General features: G+C 52.0%; 4 protein-coding genes across 4 annotated transcripts; 2 read left to right on the plus strand and 2 right to left on the minus strand.

Moving 5' to 3' along the window:
- Positions 1 to 8: 8 nt before the first annotated feature.
- Positions 9 to 4,769, minus strand: TrAtP1_012140 (uncharacterized protein). The gene is made up of 3 exons (XM_066115404.1): positions 3,730 to 4,769; positions 2,916 to 3,542; positions 9 to 2,851 (listed from the first exon to the last, which is right to left on the minus strand). The coding sequence occupies exon 3, from the start codon at positions 2,560 to 2,562 to the stop codon at positions 538 to 540; it is 2,025 nt and encodes a 674-aa protein (XP_065971502.1). The 5' UTR covers positions 2,563 to 2,851; positions 2,916 to 3,542; positions 3,730 to 4,769; the 3' UTR covers positions 9 to 537.
- A 2,521-nt stretch (positions 4,770 to 7,290) lies between these two features.
- TrAtP1_012141 (uncharacterized protein) lies at positions 7,291 to 10,966 on the minus strand (the record flags this gene model as incomplete). The annotated part of the gene is made up of 4 exons (XM_066115405.1): positions 7,291 to 9,878; positions 9,988 to 10,207; positions 10,296 to 10,336; positions 10,408 to 10,966. The coding sequence occupies 4 exons, from the start codon at positions 10,964 to 10,966 to the stop codon at positions 7,291 to 7,293; spliced, it is 3,408 nt and encodes a 1,135-aa protein (XP_065971503.1).
- A 712-nt stretch (positions 10,967 to 11,678) lies between these two features.
- TrAtP1_012142 (uncharacterized protein) lies at positions 11,679 to 12,200 on the plus strand (the record flags this gene model as incomplete). Its single annotated transcript, XM_066115406.1, has 1 exon — positions 11,679 to 12,200. One exon carries the CDS (start codon positions 11,679 to 11,681, stop codon positions 12,198 to 12,200), a length of 522 nt encoding a protein of 173 aa, XP_065971504.1.
- Positions 12,201 to 18,586: 6,386 nt separating this feature from the next.
- On the plus strand, positions 18,587 to 19,909 carry TrAtP1_012143 (uncharacterized protein). The gene is made up of 2 exons (XM_014090428.3): positions 18,587 to 19,076; positions 19,180 to 19,909. Exons 1-2 carry the CDS (start codon positions 18,752 to 18,754, stop codon positions 19,752 to 19,754), a joined length of 900 nt encoding a protein of 299 aa, XP_013945903.2. The 5' UTR covers positions 18,587 to 18,751; the 3' UTR covers positions 19,755 to 19,909.
- Positions 19,910 to 19,956: the final 47 nt, after the last annotated feature.

Here is a 19,956-nt window from a genome sequence, read left to right on the forward strand (position 1 = left end):
TCCTTGAACCCCCTCCCTTTAGATAGCCATTCCCGCAACTACCTACCCAACATAAGATTAAGTAAAACGCTTCATATCGCCAAATTGAGTCCCAGCCAAAAATCCATACATCCCATCCAAAATAGATAGAAAAAGGGAGAAAAAAGCAACACCAACATGTTTGTTTCTTTCACCCCAACCCCCCCCTTGTGGTAGATAATAAAAGCCCTTTCGCTGTTCCAGTCTGCGCCCGAAAGATTAACCCCATATAGTTTGAATAGTATATATATATATATAGACAGATTGCGCATATATCGATCCATCCATCGATAAGAGTGTGTAAATGTATGCAAGCATGAGCGTATATGAATTGCAAGCCAGTCATATGCCAATGTGATTGCAACTTAACACGCTTTTTGTCAGTATGCATCTCTCTTCATGCTTCTTCCTCATCATTACTTCTTCCCCTTTCTTCGCTTTTGCAAGAGTAAGCTCAAATAATGGCCTTGCTGTCGCTGTAAGCTGCTGCCGATTATTCCATCAAGAGAGAGAGACGTGTCAAGACAAGACCACCTCCACTCCGTCCTCCCCCCCATTCCTGCCATTAATCTTCTCAACATGCTCAACTCCATTAGAAGCTTTCCTTGTCGACGAGCTAGAGCTAGGCCGCGCATCATCTCTGAGAAGGCCAATTCTCGCATCGTGCTCGCTTTGCAGCTGCTTCGTCTCCGTCTTGATCAGCGCCTTGTCTTCAAGGCCCTCAATAAAAGAAATATCGCCAACCCGAAACTTTTCGCGCAAACCCTCCACCCCGGGAGATACAGCACCTCGCTCTGGAGGTGGAGTCACTACCAAGTGATCGGGCCATAGGATTCTGCGTGCTTCCTCTTCCGTCATCGGGGGCTCGTAAATGTCGTCCGCCGATATCACGCTCGTTTGATCCGAAGGTGTAGTCGATTCATTTGAAAGCTCAAAGGAGCGCTGCCGAGGTGTTGTTGGAGTGGCCGAGTCATCGTCCTCTGAGCCATCATGGTTCTCGTCAATGTTGGCGACTGGCAGCAGCGGCGGCGGAGGATTGGCCTCTCTCGATTGGAACGGCGGTGGCGGGTCACGGGCCAGAATACTCACAACATCATCCTCATGGCTGGCGTGGGACCGCCCGCCTTGTGAGGATACAGAGCCGTTTCGAGTCAGCGGGTCGACGCTGCCGTCGTCGTCGTCGTCGTCGTCATCCGAGTCGTCCGAATCGTACAGTCCTTCGTCGTCTTCGCTTCGCAGAGTAATTGCATCTGCACCATCACCAAAGCCCCTTTCTTTGAGCAAGTCGGCCTCTGACTTTAATATTTTGCTTTCCGCCTTGTCGTCTTCCAGCGAGTATCGTCCCACGCTTCCCCACCGTATCCTATCGGCACGCAGAATGTTGCGCATGAGCTGGAGTTCGTTTCTCTTGTACGTCTCGTAGAAGCCTCGGTTGATCCTGGCAGCGGCCTGAAGATCCTCCAGGTCCTCCATCTCACCAAGAATCCGGAGTCGAATCTCTTCTGGGAATTCGCTAACAACACTGTGAATGTTCTCATGCGCAGCAGCCATTCGGTTCAGGCCAGCGGTGAGAAGCAACTGTGGCTCTGATATTTTGTGCTTCGACAGCGCCCAGCCGTGGCTTTTGCCGCTGATATCAAATAGGGTCAAGCCGGTGACGCTGTTGTAAATATCGGCAATGGATGCTCGAAACGCGGGAACAGGGTCACAAACGCTTCCAGGGTGAAGCGGCGCAGGAGGACTCGGTGTCGAGCGAAGCGTTTCCATCATCTGTGCCAAGCTCTTGGACGGAGGACGAACGTTGGGAAGGTGTGACATGAGGCTGGGCTGTACAATGGTGGGCAGCAAGCCGAGTTCGTTGTACACCAGCATCATCCACCCGAGGTTGGAAGCGTCACACCAGTGGTTGCCCTTGGGGCATCTCGGGGTGCTGGTCAGCGCCATGGAAGGCTGGATGGGCGAGGCGAGGTGGCTGTCGAGTTCGGAGAGAGGGATATGCTGATTAGTTTGCGAAGAATCATCCTGCGCTGGTCGGATATATTCCTGTATTGTGCTCCTACAGCTTGCGTAGAGTTGATCAACCTTGGCGCAGCGAACCGCCCAGACTTTATCCTTGATCTTCCTGGGCCAAGCTTTACTGTCCAAGTCTTTTTCGTCGGCAAGATTTAGTATAGCGCTCTTGGACATTCGAGTGAAGAGCTGGCGGAGGCCAAACGCGTAGCTAATGATGAGAAGCCCATCCGGCATGTCATCGGCCCCCCTTGTGCATCCACTGCGGCAGCCACCTGTGCTCGACGACCAATTCCAACGGCGATGTGCTTCTGTACCGCAGGGAACACTCGGCAATGGCGACGAATTGCTCAAAGGTAACGTCCCTGGGCACTTGATCGTTGTGCATGTGGCCGGCATGGAGCAGGATCTCGAGTGAACCGAAGCGGTTGAATTCTTGCTGCGGCATCCGGTACAGCTTGACTTCGGATCCATCATCACAGACATACGGCACCGGCAGCGGCGGGAGTTCGTCAGTGATGTCGTCAGTTTCATGCATGTAGAGACTGTTGGGGTGCCCAGAAAACAACCGCCCGAAGATGGGCGACGTCTCTGCTAGCAAGGCGGAAGAAACACGGAAGCGCAGCGCAGGCTCATTGCCGGTGGCATCGGGGCCAATGTTGGCAAACTCGAGAACAACGTCACCGCGAGGGTGGATGGCAAATTCCTCAATGACTCTTGCCGGAGAGATGCCCGATTCTCCAGCTTGGAGCAGTTTTCGAACATCGCTGAGTTCTTGCTTGACCTTTTCGTAGTTTCTAAATCGTATTTCATATCGCGGAAACTGCAAATTTATTAGCATTGCTAGAGAATTAATGATCAAAGACACTGTCATTCTCTGTACTCACAAATTGGGGATCTGCAGACAAAATCTTGGTGACGCTCGCATTGCGCATTCGGTGGACCGCTTCTCTTCTGAATTTCTTGCTGGAGAAGAGATTCTCGAGCATGTCTGGCGTCGCATCCCGTTCGTAGCTCTTGTACGTCTCGGCGAGGCTGGTTTTGAACGAGTCCGCCAGCACCTCCAGACATGCCTTCCAGTCGCGGATGGGAGTAAGCCACGTGTCACCGCCATGGTGACTCCTCCCACCATTTGTGACTACTTCGGCCAAGCTGCGGCCGCTAAAGGAACTTCTATGGTCGAACAGAGCACTTGGACTGCGAGGGCCGTCTACCAGGGAATCGTGGCGAATCAAGGGGAGAGTATCGTTGGTGTCGGAGAGCTTGCGAGGCAGCTTAATCTCCTCTCGCAGGATAGCCTCGCAAAGGGCTGCGCACCGCTTGCTGATCTTGTCAAACTCTTTGTAGGCGCCATCAACATGATTGGGGCCCTGGGGAGCGCCTCGCATGCGCGCAACAAGAGCCTGTAGCTGGTGATGACTTGACTTTGATGTTTCGTGGATATGGATGGAGCTGTTTTCGTGGATGGAGGGTTCGTGGGCGTCGTTGTCGACGGATGGGGTGCCATGCTTGTTCTAGGCGGGGTGTCAGCAATCAGTCATGATGGTTTGGGCAGCAGCAAGGAAACAGTCGAGGTAAGCCAAGCTGAGTCGCTCGACTCGGCGACGCAACAGTTGAAACAGACAGAGGGGCGGATGTAAAGGCAGGCAAGAAGCGCGACTGCGGCAACAAGATCTGAGTGAGGCAAAACGCAAGACATACCGTCGCATTCTTGTCGTCCTTGCTAGAACCGCTGATGCTCCCGATTTTGCGGAAGGCCGAGGAGATGCGCCACCTCTGCGACGAGGCGGTGGACGAAGCGCCGCCCTCGCTGTTGGTTCGATGCATCGTGCCGCTCATTTACAGGCTGCTGCGACGGCGGCGGGGTGTGAGGCGAGGCGAGGCGAGGCGGATAGAAGGGAGAGGAAGGATTTTTAGTTGCTCAGACGAGGCGAGTCGAGTCGAAATGGACCGAAATGGACCGGCCGAGTCGAGGGCGAAGCGAGCAGAGGAGAGTAGGCGGGAGAGTGAGGTCCAAGGCGTCGGCGAGGAAAAGGCGAGAGACGCAGATGCAAGGCAAAAGAAGCGGTTGGAGATGTCGTGGCGGGTTGGCGATGCTGCTCCGCGTCGTCGTTTGTGCTCTGTCAAGCCTCAATGTCCAAGGCAGCGTCGGTGCCAGCATCCGTCGGCAGCATCGTTTCCGAGGACGGCGAGATCCAAGACGCAGCGGATCGTGTTCAATGGCGGGACAAGAAGGCAAGAGGCGAAATCAGCGACAGGCGACAGTGTGCGTGAGAAAGAGAGACGAAGAGCGGGCGCGCGAAAAAGACTTTGGCGATGACATGCGGTCGTTCGATTGTCCGGCCGGCTAGTGTCTCGAGATCGGAGACATGGGATGGGGAGAATCCGGGGTAAGAAAGTTTGGAGGTCCAGCACGTTGTTTGTGCCCTGGCCGTTTAGCGAGACCCCAGCGCGCAGAGTCCACAGGAGGGGTTGCAGCACTAGAGCTGGGCGCTGCTACAGGCGGACTGGCTGTTGTCACCATTGCCACAGGGCCTGAGGATGTGCGCCTATCGCTGTGCGGGATTCTATCGTCCTACGGGTCACGTATAGGGACTGGCATCAAATGTATTCATCTGTGCTAGCGGTGCAGCGGCGGTACATGCATCAAGATCCTCTGCAGCGTGAAACGTCAAGTGCCTATTCGCCTAACGCGACAGGGCAACCAACGCAGTCAGCTTTGCAATCCAATCCAATCCAATCCACCAAGCGCCATCAGATAACATGGCCCAGGGCACTGTGTGTGTCTCTACAGGTACAGCTACGGGGACCACAACCTGCAAGGGACAGGGGAAGCTGGGCCTGTCGCTGCGGCTTTGCGAGGGTGGTAGTATCGGTGAAGTGCCGAGTACAAGCAAGGTACAGGTGGTATCAATCAATCCAACTGTTTGCGAAGGATTCAACTGCGAGGGATGCTTGCTCACAGCCCGCCACTAGGGGCAAGGAACAAGGACAACGGGCTTAGAAAAACGCTGTGCACGTGAGCAGTGATTTCAAACAATTGAGAATTTCATAAAGAAGGGAGGCAACGAATACGACTCATGGCGGACACAGCCTAGTCCTTACTATTGCAGGTAGTTTGTTTAGCAAAGAGACTAAGGAGAGGACGCGGCTTGACCTTTCAAAGCAAGCTTAATCAACACCAGACGCCACAGACTGCGCGAGGAGGATTTAGGGCGAGTCCATTTTCAGCAGGTAGATGTGTAGATGAAAGCTTTCTGATTGATGCGTATGATGCTAGAAATAGGTCTACAAAAGAGAGTGATAGCTAACTACATTTCACAGCAATCAAAGCAAATCCTCACGACGGAGTGCCCAGCCCGCAGTTACACTCCTAGCCTAAATACTTGTTACTATTGACTAGGTACATATATGATCCCTCAGTCACCATTGCCAAAGTCGACCATCTAGGGGTCCTATTCGCCATGTGGCAACTGCCGGATCCTCGACCCGCATCCTGAATCCTTCCAAGCCTCAGTCCAACAGTAACGTTGGTTTTCCCATGCCGAGAAAATGTAGCAAGCATGTGCTAGCATGATTTGCGCAAAGCTCTCTCATCTCTAAAAACCCCCAAACGTAATAGAGTCGCCGCAGCCTTTCAATGCCTATATATTCCATTTCAGCGCCCATTCTCAACAACCAACACCTCTCGATTGCAAAACACAATAACAAATATCAAGAATAAATACCGACCCAACACAACGCAATATTTTTGTTAAAAAATCCAAGAATCCCACATCGTAAATTGCAGCTGTCAAACACAAGGTTGCATTATAGCCCCCCACGAGCTGCAACATGACACAGCATGACCACGACAAGAAGCCATAAGCAAACACAATTGGAGCTGGATAAAATTAAGAAATAAAAGACTTTCTAGGTTTGCTGCCACGTTCAACAAAGTTCTAGGCACAACACCCGCCGGAGCAAAGACGGCATCTAGACCATCCAAGAATCTCTACTCGTAGGATATCCAAGTACTTATCGATTAGCTTCTATTACCTCATTACCAAAACAACTCGTACAGGAATTAAATCAAAAACATATATTTCTATACCATTCTATTTAACCTACAAAATGCCATAAACATATAAGACATACACGCCATACATACGCAAAAGGCCCCAAAAACATCAAAAACATTCCACGTACTAAACACACCATCATAAAAAAGCTTCATACAGTCAAGTAAATGGGTCCATGCAATACCTCGATTCCATCAGCCAAAAGCAAAACGATGCAAAATCACCAATGCAAGCCGCATCTCATACAATTTCTTTTTTAAAATTTACGCTATCATTTATTTGCTGTACCGTAATCTTTCTTAAATGCTTTTTGTGTAACATTTCCATCTAATGCCGCTGGGTTTGTGTGCTTGTGCTTGTGCTTGTGCTTGTGCTTCCATTTTGCTGCAGAAACGAAAAAAAGAAAAGAGGGAAAAGGAAAAAAGGAAAAAAAGCAATGATAACAAGGGGGAAAGAAACATTGACACAAGTATTATCGAGTTTTTTCAGCTCTGAGCTTTCAATTGATGCAAACGCCGCCATTTCCACCCTCCCTAAGCCATGATGTATATGTATCAATCCCTCTTTCTCTCCGTGTGATTCCATTCCAGTGTGTCCTTTTCGTCAAACCTCATCCTGGATTCTTTGCTGTACTGTGATATATCGTTCATGGACGTTGCATTGTAATTCCTCCTCTCTCTATGTGTCTTCTTCTGTTGGTCTTTTTTTTTAGTCATCATTTTGTTTTGTTTTTGCTTCATCCATCAGCCATTCGTACGCGCATGCGACACACTCGTCTTCCAGCGATGCAATCAATTTCATACATGGGCAGATCCAAGGCCTCTTGTAGCTGCATTGTTGAGAATACTGCAGCTGTTCCTCTTCTTTTGGTTGAGTCATTCGTACACGCAAAATGTTCCCGCCCTTCCTCCCAATACAGGCATGTCACTCTAGTTTGTCGCGGCCACGGATGCTTCCCCTATCCAATGTCGCCACTGTAATCATCTTTCTCATATTACTGAGTAGAATTGGCGAGCTCCGCGTTCCTGTGGTATCATTTTTTTTGTTCGCCTTTCAATTTTTTTGCCGCCGTATGCTGGATGTAAATCCATTGAAGCAATCCCTTTCTTGTATTTTTTAATGAAAAAAGATGGAGAAAAAGAACAAGATAGAAAACCGTCATTCGTCATCGCTGTCGTTGATGTTGCATACATACATGTCTTCAGCCTCCTTTTCGCTCCGAGTCGCTTTTCGGTGGCTGCTCCGCAAGCGCGGCTTGCGCAAGCCCACTCGAACCCTTCTTTTTGCCCTTGCTAGCTTTTTGCCAGCCGCCATCGCCATCGCTCTTGGCACTTCTCACGTGGCCATTTTCACGTGGAGTATTGTTGCGCTGATTGCTCTGGCCTGTCGACTTTTGCGCCTTTGATGACTTGTGGTTATCTCGAGCCGGCTGAACCTTGTCATCAGCCTTTGTCGTGGGCTTAGCCGTCTCCTCGTGGGTTATCTTGATGTCTGCCTTGGTGTCTACCTTTTCGTGGACAGTCTTGCTGGTACTGACCGCGGGCACATCTGGCTTCCGCGTAGCAGTCGGAGATAACGTCTGCGTCTCGTATACAGGAGAAAGGTGAGCCATCTCAGGAATCATGCCTTTGCGGTGGTCGCCAATGGCAAGATCCAGAGGAGCAATCACGCCGTTCTGGGCTGACCTAGACATGAGGCGCTGTTTTGTTGAGGGCGGAAGTCTCGTCATGCCATTGGCCTGTAAAACATCTTGCGGCATCCCGTACGGGGCTGGCGGATACGAACCCATCATGGCAATCCTGTCTCTGAACGAAGCATCCTCGGCAGGAGGCATAGCCGGCTTGCTGTTGGAGCCGTTAACAATAACAGGGGGTCGATCCATCGCCGGCGTGGGCAAAAAAGGGGCTGGTGCGAGCGATGGCTGGCTGCTTTGCGCATCTGCGGTATTTGCATCAGTAGCTGACGGTACCGTATTGATGTTCAGAGCGTTATCAATCTTTGCCATGGCACACTCCTCGGCTGCCAAAGAGTCCTTTTGTCCCTGATTTGGCGCGGCAAGCATACTGCTCTTTAGGCCCGATCCATTTACAACTACTGGTCTCGTCGCCACATTCTTGTTCTGAGTCTGGTTAACCCCAGGGAACGGGGCTGAGGCAAGAGGCGATGAGGGAATCGTCCGAGAATGGTCGAGGGGTGAAGGTGACCGAGAGGTCCTCCTCATCCTCCTGTCCAGTATGGTTTGGGGCAGCTGATCAGTCGACAGCCGACGCCTCCGTGGACTAGATGACTGATTGGCAACATCTCCAACTGCAATGCCGTTCTTTGTGGGGCTGTGGCTATGGGGTAATAGCGACTGCTGGCTAGGACTTGAACCCCGCGCCCCCAAGAGCCCATTGTTAGACCTGTTGTCCGTTTCGGACTGTGGCGAATCTGAAGAGGCTTTCGATCTGGCATCCAGATCAGCATCGTCGGGCATAAAGTTGGGCATGTTGACGCCATGCATCTGTTGTCTTGGGGCATAGCCTGGTACGCTTGAAGGGATCCCAGGGGTGTAGGCAGCCCGGCTATGTGCCGTAGATGGCGATCGCGAGGCGGGCTGAGACTGTGACCTCAAGGAGCTGGACGAAGCTGAGATGCCATTATCCGATGTGACCGTGGATCTCTGCAGAGGACGGCGAAACTCTGCCCCGATGCCGTTGGATGTTACCGGCGAAGAGGGATAGGTCCCATAGCCCGTCGCTTGCGCGTAGAATTGTTGATTTATACCCATGCCGTAGAGGGCATACAGGTCGGGCCGTAATGTGGCACCGATTGGGGCAGTATCAAACGAATTTGTCCGAGATCGATCGGTAGGGGGCTGCTGGCCAGACGTCGCGCCGTTGGGAGACATCCTCTGCTGACCCATGGTTTGGTGGGCCATGAATGCCGGCGACTGCTGCTGCTGCGCATAGAGATGGTGCAGCTGTTGGCGCATGCTCTCCTGGTAGGCCATCTGCATCAGGTCCTGCTGGGCAAAGGGGAAGGGGTACTGGGTGCCAGCCGCAGCCGCAGCAGCAGCCGCAAACCATGTCATATCCTGCTGCATGTTGACAGGCTGGACAAACATGTTGGGGTCGTAGGTGGGCGTAGTTGGCGATGCCCTCCTGATATTTGACCCGCCGGTGCGGTGATAGTTGTTGCTATGTCGGCCGCCGCGATGGCCGCCACGACCGCCTCGCCCAGACCCAGAAGGATGAGTTTGCGAAGAACTCCGCAGCAGCGCCGGTCGAGGCTGCGTGGCTGGCCGGGACCAGACTCTCTCCTCCTCCTTCGGATAGACGTACTGCTCGCATGCTTCTTCCAACTTTGCGTTGGAAATCAAGTCAAACGCTCTTCGAAGCTCCATGTGAAGGCCGCGAAACGAGTATTCATCTGCCGTGTTGCCGAGATTACGAGACGTGTTGAACGGCTCTTCTACGCAAAGCTGGTTATTCATAGCATAGTGCCATTTCTTCTCTTGCTTGGTGACTAGCTTGCCCTGCCGTACGGATAGGACGTGCTTGTCGTAATCAAATTCATGCGCATAGAATCGAAAAAACTGGAAGAGAAGTTCTGCTTCACTTGACTTGTTCTTGCTGCCAAAGCCCTTGAGTTTCTTTAGGTTATCAGCAAAGTCGCTGACAGCCCCGTCCGGCTTGGTAGTCTTATGTGGCAGTTGATGCAGCGCTGGTAAAACAGCAGGGTTCCTCAGCTGCAAAAACGCGATAATAAGACATATCCAAGTATACGAACTCAGGGTACCTCCAAAAGCTGTAATCACGTTAGGACAAAAGGAAGGAATTAGAGATGGCAAGGTAGGAGAGAGCGAGTGAGTCTATCACGCAAGCCAAAGGAGAATAAGGGGAGCAAAAGTTCATACCAGCATCGTTGACGATTCTCCTCCGCGTCCAGTGCTTCAATATCATAGCCAACTGCCGTACGCGCGGGTCGGTCTCGACATATGTTCGCACCATTCGGGTGTTTTCGAGCGCCAGGGTGTTGTTGACGTTCATATCACACGCAAGACCGAGCTCAGGGTCCCATACTTTGACAATGGGAACCTTGGCGGCAGAGATGCAAACAACCTGTTCCATGCCCCCCTGAATTGATTTGTTAGCTTTTCGTAAAATAAGTACATGTTGGAGCGGAAAACATACGTCGGGCAAGAAGATCAGCTATCATGCAGACATCTTCCATCTCGTGCCATGGTGTCGAAATGCAAATGTCAACTAGAATATGCGCGTTAGAAGCCAAGTGTAATCATGCGTTTCCGGATAAAAGAGCAAACAAGGCGACATACCATCGGAGTCGTCCGAACATAGCAGATTACCAGACGAGCCAAACAGGTGCACCTTGATATCGTGTCCCGGCCACTCATCGTTGAATATCATCTCCAGCTTGTTAACCAGCTTCGTCCTATTCTCTTCGATTTTATCAGTGGGTAGCAGCTTGTTATATATTTCATTCATATCGGCAGCCAGCTTCTTCTCTTCGCTCTCTGATAGCTTGCTTTTGACGGTTTTCAAATCTAGCTTCTCCAAGCGCTCGCTTCCCGTCGAGTACGGTATCCTCCTCCTCGAGTTTATCTGCGATGTCTCGTATTTGCAGCCTCCTAACCGCGGCGGCAGCGGTCGCAGCGAGGGCAGCGCGCTATTCGTCTCGGAGTAGGCTGAGCGCGGCGAGTGGTTGTTGCCATTGTTGGGGGACGGCTCCCGCGATTCAAAGGAGAACTGGCGGGCATGCTGATGCGGCGTTGACGGCACAGAACTGGAGTGAGAAAGCCCGTGGGGCGACGAGGATCTAGCTATCGCTCGGTGGTGGAAGTTCTTGGACGCATCGGCCGCAAGCTTTGCAGGCATTTTGGGCGGCACCTCTTTCGACGTTATAACCGGTCGGTTTTTGTCTGAGCCCTGGTGTGTGCGACTCCCATGGCCTCCAGTGGTACTGCCCTTGGGAGTGGTGGTGCCGTCCCTCAGCGACGCCTTGCTAGAAGATCGTGACCTCGACGTAGCCTGTACGTGGGGAGAAGACACGACCGGGGGGAAGTGGCGCCGACTGTAGGCCGCCCCCTCGAGCCGGGGAGATGAGCTTGTTGTAATGGAGAAGCTGGGCGTGATATAGGGACTGCTGAGGAGAGAGGAGCAGCGGCAGGATGTCGATGGGAGGAGTGAATTGCAGGTTAGCGGCGGCAGCGTCCTGGGACCCGTCCGGGGTATGCGCCGTCAGCCCGTTTGGAGTGGTCGGTGTCGTCGACGTCCAGGGACTGGGGGGGGTAAGAATGCTGAGTTTCGGACGCCTGAGTCCGGGTGTCCATGGAACGAGAAGCCGTGCGACTGTGGTGAGGCGAGCAGAGCAAAGCAGCTTGCCGAGATGACGTCTGCAGCTGACCGAGCTGGCTGGTCGGTGACTAGATTGCCTGTCTTGATTGCCTGTCTGTCGCGGGAAGGGGGGGGCAATAAAGCGGCGGTGTTGGAGAGGACTGTGGTCGGTGATGCCTTGGCCTGCGTGTCTCGAGCACAGCGAGCGAATTACAAGACAATGGTTTGAGAGAAGCACCCAGGTACGCAGATTATGCGAGGCGAGCGAGGGGGGCAGATTCGAAAAGCGAGATTTCCGCTGGAGAATCGCGACCAGATGCTGCGCTTTGCGGGCCCACAGGCTGGCGGCAGCAAAGACTCGGCGACGGCAAAAAGCGCAGCCCCAAGGCGTCGGCGGGCAGTGAGGGTATCGGCTGAGGCGAGGGGAGTCAGGTCAGGGCAGCGGCGAGAGGCGGCGATCGAGACGCAAGGCCTGGGAAGCGAGCGAGCAATTGCAGACGCAAAAGGGGGCTTCGGCGGGCGAGGTATCGAGGGAATTGAAGACGTCGGCGGCACTGGAGGCGGCGACAGGCGGTGCGGGCTTGACGACTGGAGCAGCAGAGCGTCGAGAATGCGAGAGGGGAGAGGGAAAAAAGAAACAGGGACGACACGAAGGAAAAAGACGAGTGATGACAAAAACACGATGCAGACCAGACAACGTCGAGATGCCGTCCGCGAGCAGGTGTTGCTGCAGGATGGGGAACTTGTGAATGCAGGTCAGCGAGAAGAGAGGTGAAGGTGTGGTGCAAAGCCTCCACCCACTTGTAGCGGTACCTGGCGAGGCCGCGGCGCATGTAGCGGGTACCCGTGGGCGCAGGTGCTGCGGGAGGTACCCGCGACCTGTGGCCTGTGACCTGTGGCCTGGGGCCTGTATCGCGGCGCTCCTGGATCTGGGGCTCACCCCCCTTTCGGCACTACTTCTGGGGATGAAGAGACGGCGTGCAGAAACGGGACTGAATACGGTGTTTCTTTGACATTCATGGCCTTTTATCCCGCCTAGGTAGGTGTATTTAATATATAGCCGTACGTCTTTCCATCCGAAAAAGAGGGCATCTAGTGTGTTCAGTGAACAGACTTTGACATCCGCTCTCTCTCTTCACTTCAATGAGCACGGGCAGCCCATTGTGCGATGGACTCTGTTCACTTTTAGTGGGCTTGCGCTCCAGCAGCATGTACAAGTATCCGCTACCCATCAGGAAACGCAGGGCTGCCGTCATTGGACAGGCCGGGCGGTGGGCTGTTGGCGACAGGAGGCGAGACGAGCAGCCGGGTTGCTAAGCAGGCCTTGAATTTCCAGTTTCCAGTTCCCAGTTGGACGCTGCGCCAAACCCAGGAACCAGGTCTGCCGTGGCGACTCCGAGCCGTGTCGAGACAAAAGGCAAAGGCGCGTGCATCTGCCAGCCAATACGAGGCAGAGAGTGCCTGGTGGTGCTTGCAGAGTTCATCTGATATCACGGAGGCGTCCACAGAAGTCTATCGGACATGCAGCGTCAAGTACCGTGTACCTCAGCCGTAAGATGAGATGGCAATGCTGGCATGACGCATGTAGCGAGTACGAGTACCGGTACTCGCACTGGTACGGCGGGCCATGCGCCTTAGCCCTAGCGGGACTGGCCTGGCTGCAGTGCGCAGCGCAGTGGAATTGGCATCAATCCATCATTGACCAATGTCCGGGTACATGTGCGCCTATACATGTGCGCTGCTGCACCGCATGCGCCGACCAATGCCAGCAGGTGGTCGGGGCGCTAGCAGCAAACGCCCCTGTAACGCGGAATCGACAGCAGCTTAGGGGTTCTGCAGCGTGACTGCAAGACGCGGGTTAGCACGCTTCAGGTCGACGGGCTGCCGAAAATGAAGGAATTTCGCCAATCGTGCTGCTGGAAATGGCTCCCCCCGGCTGGGGTCTGTGTAGACGAAGCGCAAAAACAACGAGGTGTTGTGCGACTTCCACTTGTAATGGGCATCGCCTACCTGAAGCACATTTCAGCACCTGCCTACTTACACTGGCCGTCTCAAATATCAAATCCATCAAATTTCCCAGTAGCCATGATTGGCAGTACCAACTGCTGCTGTCAGCGCCCGTCGCCAGCACTCAATAGTATGACTACGGGGGTACTACTACCCTTATGCAGACTGAGCCCATGCTCTGTGAGTACATGTATTGCCAGCATCCTGAATGAGCAGTCGGCTTGCATCCTATATCAGCATCAAATGATTTTGTCACAAGCAAAGAAGCTTGGTTGCTGGGTATTTGCTTTGAGATGCTAGTAGTACTTGCTTCCAGCATCAATCATCGTCATAGACAAGCCTGGTAGTCAAACAAGTACCAGTACCCGCCACTTTGACAATGATTGCCAGGGGAAGCTGCTGCAGAGATCCGGCATGAGCACCAGATGCCACGATGCTCCGTATAAAGTACTTTGTACCTCATCTCCGCATGGTAGTAGCGAGTGGTGGCGGCCCCCCCTTTAACCCCCATCTTGTGTTTCTCGTGTCTGGCCCACGAGTACCTACATTCACGTACTTGTACAGACAGGTTGGAGGGGTGACGGCTGGCATGGAACATGTCGAAAAGCTGAGGCTACTTGCCCAACATTGATGGACTAAAGGGCAAAAAGGGATGAAATCGAACACTACCTGTAGACTACTGCTCATGACTCCCAACAGCATTAATAATACGTGCTGCCGGATGACTACATCGTTTCAGACAGTCGACGCGCTACAGAGAATCCGAGGCTCAGGACTGCGCTATCCCTATATTGCCTTGTATAAGCGTAGCTTGCATGGTACATGTACAAAGGCCGGGGATTCGCGCAACGCCAAGACGCGTTTATTCCGTCCGATCTGCGGATGCTATTTTGACTTTGGGTTTCCTTGATCCAGGCACTGCGACAAGCTTTTTGTCTCAAGTTGTCAATGACGATCAAGGCCTCATCCATGTGATATCATGTAGGTACATGTCCATTTTTATCCCGCCTGACTAAAAAGCCAAACATGGGCAGTGTGCTGATGGCAAGGCACAACAAGCTTGGCTCTCGTAATACCCAGATCTAATAGGTACCTACGTTATGTAGTCTACATGGCATCTGACCCTTCTTTTTGGGGCCTGGGGCTTCCAAGATGCCTTCCAAATTATATGCCGTGCACGCATTTGCCGTCAAAGCCTTCCAAGAATGAAATGAGTGATACTGAATGCAGTGCGCCTACCTATGGAGTACCTTGTACCTGGCCCCGCCCATCAAGTTGTATGGAGCACTCTGTACAGTATGGAACAATGATTGTAATGATGCCGTACACGATCGAGATTCGCTCAATGACCTCGTTTCCTTGATCTGGCAGAGTCGGTCACGAGTGCCTATAATCAGGGACAGGGAGAATTACAAACTATGCGGCCTCTTGTGCCGTGGCTTTCCAGAGGATAGGAATGGACGGGGCTGGAAAGGGCAGTTTGCACGCACATCTTCCACCTGCTATACAAAGTAATGCCTCTGAAGATGGATATGGACATGGACATGGACATGACTAGCCGAGTCTGGATGTTGGTTCGCTTTGGCAGGTGGAAGTGATGCATGCCACCTCTTTGCGTCTCACGGTCTTTTTGCCGCCTCCCTTTTCCCGCCACAGCCGTATTACCCATCAATGATTTACCATGACACACAAACCACTAACCTCCAGGCAGCAGATGCCGTATAAGAGGATTGTTACAAGAGTATCAGCGTGCTGATACAGTTGGGTACAGCAAAGAAGGATTCACCGTATCTTGTTCATGCAGACAGCCTCAGGCGTGTTGCGAAATGGAAAAAGCTGCCGTATCGAGGACTGGTCACAAATACCCGTCAACAGGCTGTGTGCCCCGTATCGGTACCGGCTGCATGTAGCCGGCTGCAGTGCTTGTGCCTTGCTGTGTTACAGCAGCTTACAGCGGCACCGTACCTGCGCCTTCAGCCCTCTTTGGGCGATTCCGAGGTTTCAGATCCACTACTATCCATTTCCAACTCCAAAATCAACGTCCATCCATTCATCTGCATTTTCACGTCCATCGTCGCGGCTGTCACTGCACTCCACGCCAGGTTTATCCGATGCTGCGCCTCCATAAACGGCTCGGAGAATCACCATCAATCCATCTCAATGGTCCTCGTATCAAATGCTCCGTACAGAGGCAGTAGGCAGGGCAGTAACTCGACTTTGACGCTGCGCCCGCATTGGATAGTGGCTACATGTGTGTGCATGCAGCTCGTTTCCGGTAACCACCATCATCTGCACGATTGTGTTTCCAGACTCGCCGTGCATAGGACCAACCAGTAGGTGCTAGAACTGCTAGAACTGCTACTATTGGTATTAGACTCTGTCGCTCTGGGGTGACACGATGAGGGCCGCCACATCCATGTCACGTTTCTCTACCTGCGGCTACATGTAGCTGCCATTCCTCCCACCATCACCATCTGCATTTAGCCTGGCAGAGGTGATGTCTGATTGACTCAAGTCTGAAACTGGCAATAGCCGTACTGTTGGAATACTCCCTACTACTGCTTCTGTCCTCTACTCGTATTTCGGCCGAGAGTTGTGATTGATACTTGCAGCAGCATCGGACGAAATCATGACATGCTCAACAATATCCAGGCCATCGACGGCAACACGAGAACTCAACAACTCAACTGAACTCAATGCGAGTCAGGCTCCCGCATAACCCTAAACTCTGTTGCACCCCCGACTCTAATTGCCTAATGGGCGCCAGCTGAGCTGCAGCAATGGGCCAATGTCTGTCATAAACTCTCGCTCCGGCCTAATGTCAGCTGGCAGATCGTTTACCAGCAACCGATTGACGCCGGCCCATCGCCCTATCCCAGCGCAACGCTTAATATGATTCCTGCATAATAAGCTCTACTCCGGGGTAATAGGCCTACATGTCTAGTTGTGATAGGTTGTTTATTCCAAGCTACGCCCGCCCAATCAGGTACCCATCACATATTGGGCGTTGTCTCGATTGGGTTATATGCTTTTTCAAAGCTTGAGCTTACATGAAGGTACTCGCCACAACGCACGTAGCAGAGGCAATGGTCAGTTTTCTCTCATAATTCTTTTCCATTCGGTTTGTCCTGTCCTGAGAATTAAAAAAAAAAACGCACTACTCAATAGACTATCAGGCTGATATTCGTCAGTTGCCAAGACGCGCCGCAATGTCGCCGGAAGCCATTTAGCCGCCTCGCTTTCGCCTCTTCACCTCCATCGACACAACCGCTGAGGCTGTAAACTACATTTACCTAAAGCAATCATACAAAAATTCGGATGTTTCTTCCGTTTCCCATGACGTGTTCCAGCCTGTCACCGCATGCAGTGTAACGCCGTAGCGGCGCATTGCATACTCGATAGCCTTGCCGTGCTGCCGTGCTTTTGTCTGATATGCAGCATGGCGCCGTGGACCTGTACGACCTAATTGTTGCATGTGCCGCTCCAGGTCTAGAATCCACAGCGCCGCAATTTATGGTGGATCAATGGATTATGGGGAAATAGGCATGTTAGCAGCGATATATCGTTGCCATTTCTGGTGATGCGGAAGGGCTTGGTCCGATGATTCATATGCTGTTGCACCGCCAAGCTGCCATGGCTTTTCTTTCACGCTGCCATAGCATCCTTGAGCCGATCCAATGGCCATTACTTGCAGGATCAAAATTCAGACTCAGCCTTGTGTAAGCAACTATTAGCCTTGCTCGAGTTGCCGCGCCTCATGTACATGTTTTCTTTGATACATGGAGTTTATAATGCATGCACCTGGCCCTGAAAGCACTGACATGTATACAAACGATTGATCAGACTGGATACCGGAGATGCTTTGTGCTTGTTACCAGCAAGTACAGTTAATTGAGCCTAGTAGCTGTCATACCTAGAAATAACAGCCAACTTCACAGCCTCGATTCCTGAGATGAGAATTGGAAAGCATCTATACCCCTGTTTATATATTTCCAAGACGTCTGTCAGCAAGGCGCAGTGCCATGATTAAAGTAATACAAGGCTTTGCTATGCTTATATTCGTATCTCATCCCATCTCAACTCAGCTTCTCCATCCCATGTACGCGATTGGGAGGGCATATGACGCCACATAGGCAAGGCACGATGCCACAAGGCGCAGCCAATGCGAGGCGTCATATATCATCGTACACGTCTAATCTTGCTCGGAAGAAGCCGAATACATTGCCATATTATTCAAGCTCCACAGAGAAGAGAAACAAAAAAAAAAAAAAAAAGGGCAATGCAACGGCTCACTGCTTGAAAGAAACACCAAAAAGGGGACTTGTGTTGCTTCAGAAGGGAGGTGAGATTTCATGGTGCAACACAACACCTTCAGCTTACGCACCAATTGTTAGTGTATAACAGTAAATGCTGCTATATACGGCATAAGAAGAAACTAATAACTAAATCAGCTTTGTTGAAGCCTCCATGTGAATTTCAGCCTCGTCTAGTTTTAATTCGTTCAAGTGAATCATGCCTTGTTACTGCCCATCGGCCTAGTGAGTTCATGTAAGCGCCCATCAGTAACACAATTGATACCCCAACAGCCCTATTTCCGCACAAGACATCAATCATCATTCCCTCATAAAACAAAACTATGCTCCTCATCCATCACATCAACACATGAAATTGTAACAACACACCCCTGGGCAAATCCAATCCCGCTCCACAAGCCATCCAACCAATCACCAACCCCTGAACTCGCTCATTTCGAACCAGGATCCCCCCCTGGAAGCGTGCCCCCCTCCAAATTCAACTTTCAGGGTCCATTCGATTTTCGCTCAAGACAACAAGGACAAAAGGAGGTTTTGCTGCTCGAAAATCATAAATGTATTTAAATTTCCCAGCATCATTTCGGTACTTTAACAGCTAAACACTTGTTTCAAGAGGAGAAGGGGGGGGGCAACAGACGCATACACACCCTAATGTTTCTGATGCCACTGGCGTTGGGAATTGCGCGCCCCTTGTATCAGATTTGTTTCTTGCGTTGTAGTACGGGGGTGATTTGTTTTTGATGGGTTGTAATGCAAGTAAAGCCGCTGGGAGGGAGCTTACAGTCTTATCAGTCTGTAGTGCTGCTTTTTTTTTTGTTTCATCATACGATTTGTTCATCATCATCTTTTCATGTGATATGAATACCATCCTCATTTCATGCTCAAGTACTCTAATTTGATGCCACCTTTTCCTCTTGAACACATAATGAAGACGAAGAAAGAGTGATTTTCTCCATTTTCCATCCTTTTCCTATTTCCTATTCCGTCTAAACAGTCCAAAACAGCCATGATATCCTCCCTCACCACCAAAATCGCCCTCCGCAAAGTCGGCCTCTCCAACACCTCCCTAGACTTTTCCTCTCTCACATCACCCTCTTCTCCAAAAAACGCCAGCAGCAACAGCGACAACAACAACAACTGGTCCTCATGGATGACGCCCAAATCGCTCCCCCTCAAAGTCCACCCGTGGTTCTCCCCGCCGCCGCCTCCCGTCAAAGTCGCTCCCGTCCCGCGCATCGGAGACGTTGCGCCACAGGATCGCCAGAGGAGGCTGGAGCCGGGGAGGAGGAACAAATGCCTGGTTGTGTTTCTGAGATGTGTGGGCTGTGCGTGTAAGTTGTAAATCCAGTTCCAAAATAGACATATAGTACCTTCCCCCCATACACTCACTTACACCAGCATCTATATACACACTTGCTAAACATTCATCCCCAGTCGCCCAAAAAACATTCCTCGCCCTCCGCGCCCTCGCAAACCGCCACGCCGGCCGCATCACCTGCATCGCAATCTCCCACGCCTCCCCGCGCGCCACCTCCAAATGGATCGACATGCTCGGCGGCGCCTGGAACGTCCAAATCGTCATCGACCAACAGCGCGCCATCTACGCCGCCTGGGGGCTCGGCATCGCCAGCAGCCTGTGGTACGTGCTCGGGCCCACGGCGCAAGTCCAGGCCTGGAAGGAAACCGGCTGGCTGGGGGAGAAGGTGGCGAGTGCGGTTGATGGGAGGAGGGGCAGGGAGGAGGAGAGGAGGGTGGAGAAGATATTGACGCCGAGGAAGAAGGGAGGTGCTGCTGCTGCTGATACTACTTCTGGTAATAGTAGTAAAGGGGGTGATGGTGAGAATACGACAATCAACGAAAACAACCCCTCGACAGAACTGGGCAGCAAATGGCAAGAGTCTGGCGCCTTTGCCATTGACGGCACCGGCACCGTCGTCTGGGGCGGCAAGGCCGTGAGGGCAGACGACGTGATGGATCTGGAGGAGGGGGCCAAGCTGTTGATGCTATGATACAGCTGATACAGCTGATGCAACTTGTTATAACAGAGGACAAGGGAGAGTAAAGGATATGGGTAACAACCTGGCGTTGGAAAGGGGGGTAGTGAAATGACTTTTCGTCTTCTTGGTACATATAGAGCACGCTTATGATAGTACATAAATCATCAACACGAATGTTGACATACAACAACTCGGCAGCAAGCAATCAACATCA

The sequence above is a fragment of the Trichoderma atroviride genome, chromosome 7 (genome assembly GCF_020647795.1).
Source record: "Trichoderma atroviride chromosome 7, complete sequence".
Lineage (NCBI taxonomy): Eukaryota > Fungi > Ascomycota > Sordariomycetes > Hypocreales > Hypocreaceae > Trichoderma > Trichoderma atroviride.